The sequence below is a fragment of the Arachis stenosperma genome, chromosome 8 (genome assembly GCF_014773155.1).
Source record: "Arachis stenosperma cultivar V10309 chromosome 8, arast.V10309.gnm1.PFL2, whole genome shotgun sequence".
NCBI classification, from domain to species: Eukaryota; Viridiplantae; Streptophyta; class Magnoliopsida; order Fabales; family Fabaceae; genus Arachis; species Arachis stenosperma.
In genome coordinates, this window is record NC_080384.1 from 10,472,132 (window position 1) to 10,489,224 (window position 17,093).

At 30.8% G+C, this 17,093-nt stretch overlaps 2 protein-coding genes across 2 annotated transcripts; one reads left to right on the forward strand and one right to left on the reverse strand.

Moving 5' to 3' along the window:
* The first annotated feature begins 5,666 nt into the window (after positions 1-5,666).
* Positions 5,667-7,482, forward strand: LOC130943819 (probable WRKY transcription factor 53). The gene is made up of 3 exons (XM_057871846.1): positions 5,667-6,341; positions 6,423-6,551; positions 6,662-7,482. The coding sequence occupies exons 1-3, from the start codon at positions 6,022-6,024 to the stop codon at positions 7,233-7,235; spliced, it is 1,023 nt and encodes a 340-aa protein (XP_057727829.1). The 5' UTR covers positions 5,667-6,021; the 3' UTR covers positions 7,236-7,482.
* A 4,010-nt stretch (positions 7,483-11,492) lies between these two features.
* Positions 11,493-13,756, reverse strand: LOC130945356 (transcription factor SPEECHLESS-like). The gene is made up of 3 exons (XM_057874086.1): positions 13,436-13,756; positions 12,583-13,176; positions 11,493-11,558 (listed from the first exon to the last, which is right to left on the reverse strand). The coding sequence occupies exons 1-3, from the start codon at positions 13,754-13,756 to the stop codon at positions 11,493-11,495; spliced, it is 981 nt and encodes a 326-aa protein (XP_057730069.1).
* Between the last annotated feature and the right edge of the window lie 3,337 nt (positions 13,757-17,093).

The window sequence follows — 17,093 nt, forward strand, 5'->3', positions numbered from 1 at the left end:
AGAACCTCTTTATTTTAAAAAATAAGTCACATAATTTGAACATATATACAAAATTGTGAAATAAAATAAATAAAGTTAATAACTAAAAGAAGAATAAAAATAAAAAATAAAAAAATTTAAAAATTATATAATTATTAATTTTGTAACCGTAATTACTCTTTTATTTAATAAAAAATAAAATAAAATAAAATTCTTTGGCCTAGCGCGCTGACTCGTCTCGCAAATTTGATGGTGTGGGTTTAGCGAATTTTTTTTATTTGGCGGGTTCTAAATTCTAGTCCAACCCGCCTTTTTAGCGAGTTTGGCGGGTCGGCCCAATGGATTCGACCCATTTTACCACTCCTACAATATACAATATTAATAGTATGATTTTATATTTATTTTTTTGTGAAAAGACAAATTAACAACAGAATACATTGACAAAATTTCATTTTACATTTTTTTTTGGAAATTACATAAGTAACCAATCATCAATCACCATTTAGCCACACTTAGGCCATACACAACACTCATAGATACCAGCAAACAAATAAACATACTCAAAATACTAATCCATATTTTCAAAATCCTAAGATCAACTTCTAGTTTGTTATTCCTCCAAGCTAAACTCATGTTCCAATGGTCTACATTCTTTTCACAAGCAAATCTCCCAAATGTACTGCCATCTGTCCTGAAAAGTGTTAATGATTGATTTTTTTTTTCCAATCCACACATGACACATGTAACAACTTGGCGGCCAGGGATGCCATTATGCCAAGTTTATGAAATGACAGAAATAACCCCCATGAAGGGTTTGACCTGGTTTTAGGCGCATGATACAGGCTTGCGTGCAAATTAGTCAGTAACTATTGCACATTCCACACGCCCCTACATGCAAAGGAGGGTCGTTGGGTCTAGAAGGCCCACAACAATCTAAACCCTGTATTTAACGGCCCGTATAATTTGCGGCTTTCCAAACCTTTTGTTTTTCTAGGTTGCTTCCTCGCAGTTCCTACGTACCATACATTTAATTTATACACAAGACTTCTTAAGATTGTGAAAAAAAGAAAAAGAAAAAAATTTCATGCATGCCAACTGATACTTATATGTGGTTTTAGTTCCTTTTTTCATGGACAGGGGATTGTGTTTCCACTCCTGGGACATTGTTGCCAATTATAAACAAATCTGACTTGGTCTAGTTCTAGATTATTCTTTTAGGTAGGAGTCTAATTCAGATTGGTTCCTTGAATTTGAATCGTTCAAAGGGGATGGACGGTGTTACGTACTTAATGCATTAATATGTACTGCTATACTAGTATACTATATTATAAAATTTGACCACGAGTACTTATAAGCTAAAGTCACGTTTTATGATTTTACTTAATTAATTTCTAGAAATAACTAATTTTTATTCAAACATTTAGACTCCTCAGTCAGAAAAAAAAAAGGAACACATTTAGAATCCTTAAGATAAATAAATAATAATCAGCTGATTATAAGTGAATAGGGGATTGAGTGCAACTGTGCAAGGGAAAAGTGACTAGTCTTGCATGGCATAATATATATGCTTCATCTAATAATATAATTATGAAAGTCATTTTCACCTTATCAATTTAATTTTTCTTTTTTATTTTAGAAAAATTTAACCTTATTTTTTCATATTAATTATACGGCAAAGATCATTCGTCAGAAGCTTCACGTTTGACCAATGTAGTCATCCGAATAAGGTGAGACAATGGAGCAATTTAATAAGGTGATTAAGACTTGGATTATGTTTCAGATTCATATTATTGTGCAGAATCTTGTGTAACCAATAATACTAGCTAGCTAGACATTAGAAAATAGAGCTAAGCAAATAACTAGCCAAGAATTAATTAAACTTCTGTTCGTACTAGGAGTGGAGATCACGAACGGGAGAAATTAAAAGTTAGAGATTCTAATTTTAGTGAGTGCAAAATCAGATCGAAAGACAATTTATAAGACATTTTGATATTTAAATTAGTAATATATTTTGATAGTATGATTTTATTCAGAGTTTATTTGTCGAATTCTCTTTTTTTTTTATGGAAAATTCTAGGGGGCCAGCAGTTTTATTGAATTTTGGCCAGCATATAACCAGCAGAGGAAGGTGAGCCATTGGATGAAATCTCACACCAATCTCACACCATCAAATCATCATTGATGGCTAGTTGATGGCTAACAATCACAAAAATTGTTGGCCCCTAGCATTGCTCTTTTTTTATTATTGTTTTATGAAATTGTCGTTTTTCCCACATTGACTGTCTTTATGTCGTGCTCTTAATGTCATGTTTTGGCGATTTCATAACTTAATTGCGTAATTATTACGTTGTATCTAATGTTATCTCATAACATCGGATTCTTATTATTTCATTATGTCATTATTTGTCTAGAACAGTGCGCCCAATTTGGACTCATGACTTTGATGACTTCATTGAGAGTACTTGAGTTTGTGAAGTTAGACTTAGGAAATGTCTTTTAATTGAAATTCTGAAGGGTTCGTAAAAATAACTGAACAATTTACTTTAGCTCTCTTGACACGGTTATAATTCTTTTCGTTTTACGAACCGTCAAGCCATTAATCAAAGTTATATTAATTTCTAATTTAATAATCTTTACTTTAATTTTACTTACCCAAAAAAATTTCTTCTTCTTTCTTTAAGGGATTCTTCTTCTTTTATTTTTTTTCTTCCCCTTTCTATTTTGCCATTTCAAAAGTGAGATACTAGCTTCCTACAAGTATTTCCAGAATACTTTTTCAGATGCATTTCAAATTTTAGCAAACAAATTTTTGGTAAGGATTCTTTGTCTTTTTTTCTTTTCCTTTTTCGATCAACTTGCTAACGTACATTTTTTATTTGGTGCTTTGCATGTAACTTTTCTTTTACCATTTTGTGCATTTCTTATGTGCTTTCAGTCGCTGTTTTATGCACTTTTCACAATTCTAGTATTTATATTTGCTACTTTCTGAATTTTTCAACCAAGTCTCAGGTGTTGTGACCACAAGTCCTTCAATCCCTGTGGCAGCAATACTAAGACCTGCAACAACAGCTCCAATGGCACACTAAATTAGGTCAAGTCTTGTAACCAGAAGAACTCCATTTAAACCTTCAATCAAAGTTCTATCCATAATCCACCAAAAAGTTTAACATAATTCATCAAAGATGAGGTCTAAGAAAAATATATTCAGACCACCAGCTCCACTTTGCTCCTGTCTACTCCCACCTCTAATTCAACTGGGACCACCACAGTCTCAAGTTCAAAGTGCTTCACACCCACATCAATCTACGGTTGGCCCATATCCACCTTAACTTCAAGTCATCCCAGGATCAAGTACAACAGCTATCAAAGAGACATTGGAAGCAGCAAGTATTGCCACAATAAGATTGTTCAAATTTATCCTTAATCTATCCTCCATCAATCCAAAAAAGTGAAGAAGTATGTGATTTTGGCCATCCCATTATGTCTTATAATAACTTTTAAGAAATTTAAAATGTGCATTTTAATTAGTAGACTTATTTTTGCATATTTGCATATTAAGATCTATATTATGTGTTTGAGGCTTACTTTTGTGATGTTAAACTTCATAAAATTATGCACTTCAGAAGACTTGTTCTTTTTGGGAAGCTTTCATTTATGAAGTTTAGGATACTTTGCCTATGACAAACTTGTTTATGTTATTAAATATCAACTTTTGAAGTTTATGTATGTAATTTTTAAGTCTATTTTTTCAATGTTTCAATATTTCTTTAGATATTGACAACATAATTTGAATATCATACTAATATTATAGTTTGAATTGCATTTAGATTACAGGATACATAATAGTCTAAATGGCATATTTCAATACACAACAAAAATCTAGAACAACCCATTTTCTATTTTGATTTCTGTTTCTCAAGCATTACATACATAAAAAGCAACATAAACAACACATACAATTATCCTAATACACCAAGCTAATGAATTTTTCTTCTTCTCTAAAGCAATAATCTTCTCCTCCAAAACAACTATCCTATGATCCAGACATCTAGTTTCTCTTCCTCTTCAACAACTTTGACATCTTTTTTACCCAAGTGCATTTTATGGGAGATACAACCATTGCTTCCAATTCTAGCAAGATGCTCATTGACTCAAATAAAAAATTTGCAATGCGGTTGCTTTTCCTGTCAAAATTTTTAAAATTATCTACTATCTAAAACCATTTCAAATCAAACCAAAACAAATTTTTTAACTTACCTTATAGAATGCGTAACCCAAGAAGATTTTGTTAGGGTTGCTAATGATCCTCGACAAATATTATTGCACAAACTCCACAGAAGCACCTCGGGATAACGCCGTCGTTTAGGTCTCCAGCATACACAACACATGGAACTGAGTTTGAGGCTGAATTTTGTTATCTTACTCTATTTACGCTTCTTCTTGAGGTTGATGATACTCCATTGGTGGCTATTGTTGATGTAGCTAGAACTCCTCACCACCAGCCTACACAAACAAATGCAATCAATTTAATGATTAGGGCTGCCACTCAGAACCATGTAGTTTTGAGAGAGAGAAACTTATTTGTCCAATTTTAAAAACCATTCTTCCACTTATATGCCACTTGTGCATCTGTAACGCCAGGTCATTAGAACGGGAGTCACGTCAGACTTTTTTGTTAGATATGATGGAGCCATTTAAACGAATGGACTAATATGTCCAACTTTGAAAGAGGTAAGGAGTTTAAAAGTATTTTTAAATGGTCAAAAAGTCACCAAAAAATGGTCAAAAATAAAAATATTCGCAGGACAAAAAGTCAGTAACCTATTTATCTTTTTTTTTTTAAATTTTAATTAAAAAAATTTAATTAAATTTAATTACAAAGATAATTTATTCACCTAATATTTTTTTTACTATGTCCTATTTTTATACTGTTTGTTCGCCGTATATTCAACCTTAGTTCTTATCATTAAAAATAGGTATATAGTTCTTATCATTGTTAATTATGTTGGATTGCGTAGATGCTAAAAATTAAAAAATATTAAATATAAATTGAAATGTAATAAACTAATAATTAAGAATTTTCTTTAGACAGAGGTATATTATTATTAGGAATGTAAAGTTAAGTATCTAGATTCCTAAGTAATAAGAAAGGATAATGCTAAGATGAAGAAGAAAGTTGGGAAAAAAAGTGATGAAGATTGTTTGTTTTAGAATAATAAAAAAAAAAGAATATTATAAAAATAAATGTACATAATGCATATTCTCTTTAAAAATTTAGTTATTATCTTTATTTTTTACATAAATACATAATAATTAATTTAATGATTAATTTTTAATATATATTTAATATTTTTGAATTGATTTATATGTAGTTAGGTTTTTTATTAATGTCTTACCAAAAATAGCAAGAAAAAAAACCCTAATTATGGAAGGTAAGAGTGACGGGTGTAGACGTGGCAGGATGACGTGGCATGAGAAGCTGGTTGGGTTCGAAACGTAAAATGCAAGCAGCAAGAGTAGCACAGTAGTGGCCCTAGACTCTCCTAGTAACGACGCGGAACATTGTTTGAAGATTCCTAGTCTCCTCGGTGCATAAACTTTGACCTTCTTTTCTTCATATTTTTAAACCTCCACAACTACATTATAATACTCTCTTGTAACTTATTTATTTGTTGTTTTAAGTTTTAACTGCGGATGGGAGACTTAAGATAAGAGTAATGATTTGATGCAAGAAAAAGAAATGAATGATATATGATATGAGGGGTCAACGAGAAATAAAATAAGGGTGTTAATATGTGCGTAGAAGTGGTCATATCCTTGTGCCATTCTATGACCAAAGACTAGTCCGAGCAAAGAAAATCTCTCTCACTCGTCTCTTTTTCTTTCTTTTTCTCTTGGTCAAATTAAACTTTCTTCATTTCCATTACCTATTTTCTCTGTTTTCCCACACTTTATTTTTCTCCTATATACATATATCATCTCCATGCTCATTGTTGTTACTTAAAAACGAAGAGCCATTTATTCTGTGGCATAATAATAATAATGGAGAAGATGATGATGATGGGATTGGGAGAAACGAAGAAGTTGAGAGAGGAGCTAGTACAAGGTTTGGAACTGGCGAGACAGCTCCAAATCCATCTTCACGTGGCTTCCACTCCCCATGAAACCCGTGACTTGTTGATCCAAAACATTATCTCTGCTTTTGAAAACGCCCTCCACATCCTCAAATGGACACCGCCACCCGCAATCTCACCTGCAATCAGAATGTCCCAAGAGTCTCCACCTTTGAGCGGCGGCAGCCCCCGCAGTGAAGACTCCGATAGAGATTTAAGGGATCACGATCCCAATGCTTCCAAAAAAAGGTACACAAATTATACTAACAGTAGCATTTAACAAATTACACGTGGCATGCGTGAATAACATGATGCAAGTTAGTTTTCCAGGAAGAGTTTGCCAAGATGGACAAAACAGATTCGAGTTGGTCCGGGAATGGGAGTGGAAGGGCCTCTTGACGATGGATACAGTTGGAGAAAATACGGCCAGAAAGACATTCTTGGAGCCACCTATCCAAGGTATAGTAAATTAAACTCCACTGTAACATTTTTTATATACCACTATTTTATAATCTTAGTAAATTTAGAATTAAATATTTTATAAAGTTTGTGTACATACGTGTATGCAGAGGGTACTATAGGTGCACACACAGAAATGTTCAAGGATGCTTGGCAACAAAGCAAGTGCAAAGATCCGATGAAGACCCCAACATGTTCGAAATCACATACCGAGGATCACACACATGCACCATGGCTTCATCATCATCCAACAGTGCTTCACTTCCTGCACCCACAACTAGTCCAAGGAACACAAACAATAATGTTCTGCAAAGCCTTGACCAACAACCACCTATGATGAATGAATTACTCTTGAACCTCAGAGCAGGGTTGAGGGTCCAAACAGAGAATCTGGATAACTGTTCTTCCTTCAACTTCCCTAGTAATTCAAACCATGTTTTCTCATCACAAACACCACCACCACAACCTCAACCTATGCTTGGTGATAATAATTTTCCTTCCTATATGTCCCCTGCTACTTCTGGGATAAGCCAATTCTCAATGACTTCTGGGAATCAGATCAATGATATGATCTCTGCTTCAAATTCAAACTCACCAACCGTTGGATTAGACTTTCCCTTTGACCAATTTGATTTGGACGGTCATAACAACTTCACATTCGGTAACCCACAATTTTTTCCTTAGTTTAAGTTTTTAGAAGAAATGATTTTGACTATTCACAATTCTGAGAAGTAGTGAATAAAAATTAAGAAATTAAAATAATAGAGTTGTATTTTAATTTCTTTCTTTTATCTGCTATGAAGTTGCAGACTTTTCTGGCTTCTAGGAAGGAAAAACTTTGTATTTCCATGTATTTGTTTTTAAGAATCTTTAACTACTTGTACCTTAGGAATATAATGTGAAATATAATTCTAATATTATTTTGTTCTAAGGTAACTTTTCGTTTCTTTTCATAGGCAACTCAAGGTATCAACTTAGTTATTTTGTATTTTAAAGATATTTTTTAACATAATAATAATTAAAAAAATTGAATAAATTTAATGTATTGAAAGTATAAAAAAACTATTTTTAATAAAATCATTTTTATAGTATTTTTAAAATATATCTTTAGAATACATATAAAATTTTTTATTTTTTTAAATGTACTTTTATCTTTTTTTTTAATTTTGACTTCGACTTTGAATAGAAGAATTTTAGCTTTACTAGAAAAAAGACAATAATGCATTAGTATTTCTTTCCAAATTTTGTCAATTTAGTGTTTTGATGTTCTTAATTAAGGTTTCAAGAAAGAATCAGCCTAATTTTTTTATGATTCGTAAAAATGTATGAAATTTGTGCTACTTAATTATGCTGATAAATAAGGAAGAGGGGATTATATGATAAATTTTGTGAATAAAACGTTACTATTATTTTAAAAATAAATAAACAAATGAATAATTATTACTATCATAGACCTTTAACTGGAAGTTTGTCGTTGAACTGGTCTCATTTTACTTATTTCAAAAGGAAATCAATCTTTATTATCGGTCAATTAATTAAGTCCCCAAACTGTTCCTTTTCCACCATGAATGGGGGTTGACCATGAATGGAATTAAGGCTCAATATTGCTAACAAGTTCAATGATATATGGGCTTCAAATTTGATGTGTTGTTCTGAACTATACCACTCATGAAATCCAATAGAGTGGGCCTTGGATTTGCTATCTTCATAATCTTTTCTTTTTTCTTTTTTGTCCTGGTTATAAGTTGATTATTGAAGCGGCTCTTCTCTGTTTAGTTTGGTATGACTTTATAAAAAAATAAATTCAGGTTTAAACTATTTTAAGAGTTTAATTGGTCTTTCAGGGTCAACTTAGACATATAAACACACAGGTTGATGTCCAAAAACAAAAGTACAAGGGTTGTTATCAAAAGTTTAGGGTGGTCAAAATTTTTTGAAAGTGAAAAAAAAAATGAAACATCTAATCAATTTTAAATCAAAATTATAAGATTAACGTATAATAAAAGTTATAAATTTAACCGTAATTAATCTTTTATTATTATTTTACAGATATTTTTATTTTAAAGAATTTTTTTATATATATAAAAAATAAATTATTATTTTTATCCACAAATATTTAATTTAAAACGTTGAAAAAAAATTTATATTTATAAAAAATTAATTTCATTTAACAAAATTACTCAAATATCAAAAAATAATTCAAAATTTTTAAACTACTCCTCTTGAGTCTTGACCTAACTTACTTCACTGTTAATTTATAATCTCCAACTTTTGATTGTCACTATTTCAATCACAACCCTTCGCTATCATTATCCAAATCCTTCCTTGCCGCCTCTTTCATGTCATCAATTTTTACCTTTTCCATACCACACTAACATTCACATTCACAAAATCCTCATTCTTCTTTGTGGTAGAAGTACTCTTCTTTAGAGCTGACAATACTAATTTTATTCAATACTATTCAATCTATTCCAAATACGTTTAGGTAGGGTTGGTAATCTGACTCGTAACGGGTTGAGTTGAGCTATGAATAGAATTTGGTGCGAGTTTATGCTTAATTCTTCTCTATTAATCCGTATTTCTGATATATTATATTGCACAATTAAAAATTATTATACATGCATATAAAGTTGATGGAAATCGAATCTACATCTTCTCCCTTTTATAATTTTAATATGAATTTTATTATTATAATTTTATTTTTAATTTTAATATGAACTTAATTTTATATTTTCTATTTTATTAGTATATTTATGAAATATGAAATGATTAAATATTGAGTTTGATTAAAAATATTGATTTGTTGTAGGTAGAATCGAGTAGGACCAGATGTAAAACTTTAAAGTGCGAATAGGATTAAGGTTAAGAAATTCTCAATCTACCAATAAAATAGGGTTGAGTTTTAGAGAGAATTTAAACTTGCTAATAGAATTATGATATGGAGTTTAAACTCTATTCTGCTTTATTTATTCTCAGTTCCACTTTTTTCTTCCTAGCTCTCTCCATCACATGTGGCTTCAAATACACGCCACCCCACACGTAAACCCTCTCAAAAATTAGTGTCATTTGCGTGGTTTTCAATTGAAGTTGAGAAATTATGAACACTAAATGAATATGCAACTCTAGCCATGCTTGAAAAATTCTCACTTGGTATGATTACTAACCCTAATTGTCTTGGATTAATCCTAAAATGGACAAAACTTGAAAACTATAAGCAAAAAAAAATTCTTGGCCCTACCAATTCAAAAATGGTTCGTCGTGGTGAGAAGAGTGTGGTGACATTTTTTGTTAGGAGAAGCGAATAAAAGATGAAGTCGTAGAAGAACCAATGAGAACTCTGTAACAGTATGACGGTGGTAATAAAGAGAAATAGACGACCATTGGTGGTGGTGGGGTGACTGCGACAATGGTGGTGGTGGCCTAGTGATAGCTAGGAATAAGAATTAGATGAGGAAAGATATTTAAGTGATGGTGGCAAAGGATTTGAGATTGGGGTGATAGTGATGAAGGGTTAAGAATTAGGAGTTAGTGTAGGTTAGGTTAGGAGGAATATTTTAGAATTTTTTAAAAAAATTTAGGATTTCAATAGCTTTATCAATTGAAATCCATCTTTCATGTATACACAACCATTTTTATTTTTTGTTAGTAAATTTGTTAACATTATTCTAAATATTTATAGGTAGAAATGATAAGTTTATTTATATAAAAGTGAGTCTACTAGTTAAGCCTAAAAGTTAGTTTCATCTAAGATATAAGAAACAAGAGTGGCAAACAGAAAAATTGGCTCCTGCTCCGCCAATAAATGAAGTGGGCCGAATAGGCGGTCCAAAGTTTTAGCTTGTGCCTTCTTTTTGGCGTGCTGCTCACCATATTCTTTTAATTTTTTTATCAAATTATTTAAAATAAAAAATAAAATTTATAACTTCATAATCAATTAGGTTTACGAAATATTTGATAAAATTCATAAACTTAAAAAAAATTAATTTAAAAATAAAATATATATTTAATTTTTTTACTTTATGTAAAAAATATATATATACAATCGGATGCTAATTAATTCAGTCCGTTCTGTCAAAGTCTACAAGTTAAACGAAAAGAGTTTACGCGGATATTTTTTTATGGACTCAATTTTTAGGTTCGATCTTTGTTTTATGGATTAAATAAGCTGGTTCGATGAACTTTTGCTAAGTCTAACAAGAACAGAAATTAGAATATTTTGTACTTATTCTATTAATTAATGAAATTCATCTAAAAAGACAAAAACTTACTCTCGATTATTTATTATTTTTCTTAAACAGCTAAATCAATAATAGAGATGTAAATATGATAATGACATTGTTCAAATCAACATGAGAGAATCCATATTCCTTTAATTTTATTCTTTTTCAGTCCAATGTATGTAATCTTTTTTTGTAATATTTATTTATTGAAGTTAATTAAAGAACAGTCACGCAAATTTAATTTCACCAAAATTTTCTGTATATGCTAACAATTCACTCTACGGTATGTGCTAACACTGCTTCTGTATTTCAATTTTGGAACAAAAATAAAGAATTGACGAAATGAAATTAAAGCTGGTTAACACAGTAGTACAGTGGTGAAGAATTACAAGAGAGTCATCACTCTACACTGGTTATATTAAAGTACACTAACTAATACATAAACTACAATCTAGCAATGAATTTTAATAATAATCCCTACTGTAGCCTCATGTTAAAGGGAAGAAAATGGGAAAAAGAATTAAAATAAAATTGCATGTAAACTAATAATAAATGACTCTTTTCCCACGTTCTCTGTTCATTAGTACAGCTACGTACATAAACACAGTAAAAAAGATAGTAAAAAATAGACAGGAGATGTTGGTTTGGAAAATAATAATGGACCCGTTTGAAAAGTAACAATTCAATAGTGCATATAATAATAATAATAATAATAATCTCGCTAGCAGAATGTTTGCTGGATTTGTTGGGCTAGTTCGTCCGCACTGAGTTGGCATTCAATTCCAATCTATACAAACAACAATACCATATATATTGTCATTAATGAAAACCTATACAAACTCAATCATAAGCTTCAAAAATAACATTTCTTTGAATTAAAACCAATTTAATTTATTATGTCTTTTCATATAATTAAGGACAAATGTCTGCAAGGATTCATAACGTATCCACCCCTTGTCTCCCCGACATATATAGTGAAAAAAAATAAATAAATAAAATTACACAGTCATTATTAATCGGTATCCTATCCTATCTCAATACATGCGTTATGTTATTTATATGTTAATGTAATAAATATTGCATCATATGGAGACATAATAAAAGTGTTGGGTGTTACTAGGGAACTGTACAAACCTACTATTACCATCAAAAGAAAAATTTGTTGTTACTTCATTAGTTTTTATTACCGTGACCAATATTTAGTTCTATGTATACTTTTTTTTTTAATCATTAATTGAGGTAGAGTAGTAAGAGCGTCAAAGCTAACACTTTTACACTGGAATATGTAAAATAATTTTTACTATTAAAGAATTGAATGTTTAGGAAGACATAAGATAAAGGTTTATGCAAAACACTAAGTATTTATGTTTGTGTTTGAAATGAATACAAAAATTAATAATAGGAGAATAACGGTTTTTTTAAACAATTTAAATAATAAGTTAAAAAAATAAAGTTAAATTTTATTTTAAAAATTAAATATAATTTTTATTTTTGTTTGTAAATCTAAAATGCAATCTATTATTTATGTTGTTCTTATCTTTCACTGTTCACCTAGTAGGATTATTTCCTAAATTGGATGTATGTGAAATGACTGTGAGTCCTTTCTTTTTCTTCATGATTATTTCCATAATATATAGTCATATGAGTTGCTTTACCTTCATTGCATTATATCTCTTACTAGTAATAACGCTACCACTTTTTTTCTTAAGGGATGGACCACTTTTAAGTTTTAACTAAATGCAAAACAATTAGATAGAAAGAAAGATATAATATTAAATTATATTATTTAAAAAAGAAAAAAGAAAACGTACCTTGATAGTGAATGAGTTAAGCATGGTTTCATCAGCAGTGCTGATATTAACTTGAAGAATTTCAAGCGCAAGATCTTCAAGCGCTGAAATGATCTTCAATGCTTGCCCGGGAATTCGCTGCGACACCGTTTTCAGAAGAAGGTGAGGACCCGAGAACTTGACCTCAACCTCAGCCATGGCAGATTTTGAATTCGCAACGAGCTCGTTGATGTCATCATTGATGGAGGAGGCGGAAGACGTGGTTGGAGATGGCTCAAGAGAGTTCGATATCGACGCCGCCGGTGAAATGTAACTGCTTGCTGCTGCGGCCGCGGTGGCGGCGGGCTGCAACAGCCTGCAGGGCGCCGGCGGCCTGTATGGGCTACCTGGTTGAGGAGTCCTTGGGCTTATGGGCAGGCTTAGCCTAGGGCTCAAGGGTGGTTTCCGTGGGCTGAGTGGTAGTGATAGTGAAGTCCTTGGGCTTGAGACGAGCCTAGGGCTTAGAACATGATCAGTGTAAACTTTTCTTTGTTTCTTTGCTTCAAGTGCTTGAAGAACTTGTTGCAACTCGTTGATGTAATCAACCACCCCTCCAATTATGGATGCTTGATCACCCTTATTATGAACCACCAATCATAGATAGATAGAGTCAATTATTGATTCCTTTTATCAAATCACTCAAAAATGAGAAAAAAGGAAAAAAAAAAAAGTGGAAACTCAGGTATAGAACTTGTTGATAGTTGCAAAATGTTAAATGATTTGATAAGTTTGTTTAAATTATCATCTAACGAGTCTCAATTATTAATTTCACATGAAATTAGAGTTTTCACTTAAAAAAAATTGTACGAATGATTATATTTCTAAGACTGCTTACTCGTTTGACGTAAAAGCAAGGCATGAGGGATCTGAGGACGGACAAATGCTCGTTCATCTGCTTTCTACGGTTGCGCTCGACCGTGATATGAGACATCCTTTGTTGTCCATCCTCGGCGGCATTGGGAGAAGGCGGTGGTGGCGGAACAAGTAGTTTCCGTCGTTTAGTTGGAGGCGAGGGCAGTGATGATGATTCAAGTAGGGTGGGAAATTGTCCGGTGTTGGTGGGAGGGAAGTCATCGAGGCTTTCCAAGATGGCGAAGAGATCGTCTCCACCAAAGTCTTTGTCTTGGAAGATATCTGATAAGTTGTTATCATCCATGATCCCCCGCCAAAGATGGTAATAAGAGAAAGAAGTGAGGTTTGTGAAGATGAAGAGAGAAAAAAGGGGTGATTTTATTGAGGGAGTGGTAGTAGTGATAGGGACTTAACAATGGGAATGGTCCGTTGGATCTCACAGGGGAATCATGAAGGAGGGCAGGAGTCCCAAGAACACTACTGATATCAATCAGAATCAGACTGCTATGCAGGATATCAAAAACTACTACTAGTGATGATGAACAATTGAATTCAGAAAGCTAAGAGAACCGTTGGACGAGAGTAACTGGATAACTGATTGAGTGAAAGATGTTAAATCTTTTTATATATGTTTGTCACACTTGAGGGCCTAATAAGGGTTTTATCAAATTAGTGTTACTATTATTTGAACTTTTACACTAACAAAATCAGATTATAAAAAACATAATTTAAATCTCATTTTAATTAAACAAAATATTTCAAGTTTTAAAATGATATAACATTTCGTGTCAAATTCTCAATAACGTTTGTTTAGACGGAAACGAATAAATTAACCAGTCGACTAATTTAATTTAATTAAAATTTGAATAATCATATTTATTAAATTATTTTACCATTTTTAATTATCATTTTCATTTATGCTAAGATATTTTTATTTAAAATTATAAAAATCGTACGAGTAATTAAAAATATAATTCGGTGTGAATGTTTTTTTTAATTTATTAAAAATATAATTATTTATGCGTCTTTTTTTATTAATTTAAATTTTTAAGAGAAGTAGTTTCATTGTGTAGTATTAGAATTTTTATAATAAAAAAATCTTAAACTCAATTCTTGTTATCCTTTAAAAAAATAGTATAAGATAAAAAAAATCTATCCAAAAATTCAAACAAACTAAAAATACGGCTCTTATTTAAAAAATTACGTTAGAGATATAATTATTTATACGTCTTCTTTTCTGAGTTTAAACTTTAAAACCAAATTCCATAACGAATCCATGTGTGCAAATTGTTTTACAATATAACTGCAATCTTATATTGATTTATCAAAAGTACTATGTGCATTAAAAAAAGCAGTCACCAAATTACTTATTATTTATTTGTGTATAAATATATATATTAATAAATTTATTTTTAATATATATTTTATATTGATACTTAATTGGGTAATTGATTATATATATTATGGTTGATTTATATATGCATTTGTATGTATACATAGAAAGACTTTTTATAATTAGTTGGGAGAGTCGATTTAACTCCAAAAAAATGAAAATTTTTTATAAATGATCGAGAGTATATTTAACAACCTAATATTCATAACCACATACAAACAAAGTTTTCATGATGTATAGCATACATATAATTATGGTGCACTACACGAGAATAGGTCGATGCAACCAACAAGAAGAATTAGGTATAATGAGAAACATTTAAATCATAAAAAAAATAGGTATATACATTGCCCCTTAGAAGCAATGCAAGTGTAAGTTATTAATCATCACCAATGAGAGAATTGTTTTTGGCAATTAGGTACACGAGAGAGAGAGAGAGAGAGAGAGAATGGAGGTCGATGATGATATCTATCGTGTTGCAATCGCCATTCATAATAATAAATACTTCTGCTCTTATTCATTAATATTTCACTGACATGTTTTTAATTTTTTGGGAATGAACAGTAGTATGTAGTAAAAGATTTAAAAAACTTGATGAATTAATGTCCCTTCAATTTATTTTTACTGATGATGCACTCAATTTACACACTACTACTACTGAATTGATAGACACTTTGCATATCATTAATAATACTTCATTGATTATACTTAATTTATTAGTAAATCGAGTACTATTAATTATTAATGAATTTTTCATTAAAAATCATCACAGGTGTTTTTGTTACATGAAGAATTGATCCATCAGTTTTAATTGGCTACTTCGACGTACCTATTCCTTATAATAATTTCTCCCAAGTTGAAGTTCATTTTACTTACTATATATATGCATGTTTGAATAAGGAACTGTTAACGCGTATAGACTGTTAAACAATCTCTTTCATGTGTGTCTCGTTATCATAATATTATTTATTGTAAAATTACTTTTTCTAAAAATTTAAACTAATAATAAGAGATATATATCTAATTACTTAATACTAGCCATTTAGTTAATAACACAACTCGAAATATGTAACTATATCTTAAATTTGTCTATAACTCAAATTTGAAAAATAAGATAAATTTGATAACCCCATTTTATTTATTTAGAACTTAGATAGGTATTTGTTGTGTAGCCATTTAATTATCCCATTTGGAACCTTATTATAAACCTTTCTAGGTGACAACGACCGCTCTTGTTATCCACGGTATGAATTCGGCGGGATTAATATGTGGATCCTAATGGTCTGCGATTGGGGAAAGATATCTATATAATATAATAATATAATATTTCATGAATTTAAATTTAAAAAAAAAAAAGATGATCGATATTTTTTATTGTATTTGTTTTGCACTAACTCTAGCTAGCTAACTTTTTTTCATTAAAATGTTGACTTTCTAATATTTTTTTTAAAAAATTATATTAGGTAGGTATACATTAAAATTAGCTATTGATATAATATACATATTAAAATATAAAATATATATTAAAAATAAATTAAATAATACATATATTTATACATAAATATATGATAATTAATTTGATAGTTAATTCTAATGTATAAATAATATTTTTATTTTTCAAATTAAGCATAAAAGAATGTGTATTATTGGGCTATAAAAGTTTTTAATATTAACATTTTATTATATACTAATCATATTAGGTGTATAGTTGATAAGCGGATAATTTATACGCTTTTTGATATTATTTTTAGGTAATTTTTAGTAGGATCTAGCTACTTTTAGGGATATTTTCATTAGTTTTTATGTAAAATTCATATTTCTGAACTTTACTATGAGTTTGTGTGTTTTTCTATGATTTCAGGTATTTTCTTCCTGAAATTGAGGGACCTGAGCAAAACTCTGATAAGAAGGCTGATAAAGGACTGCTGATGTTGTTGGATTCTGACTTCCCTGCACTCGAAATTGATTTTCTGGAGCTACAATACTCCAAATGGCGCGCTCTCAACGGCGTTGGAAAGTAGACATCCGGAGCTTTCCAACAATATATAATAGTCCATACTTTATTCAAGATCAGACGACGTAAACTGGCACTCAACGCCAGTTCCATGCTGCATTCTGGAGTCAAACGCCAGAAACACGTCACGAACCAGAGTTGAACGCCAAAAACATGTTACAACTTGGCGTTCAACTCCAAAAGAAGCCTCTGCATGTGTAAAGCTCAAGCTCAGCCCAAGCACACACCAAGTGG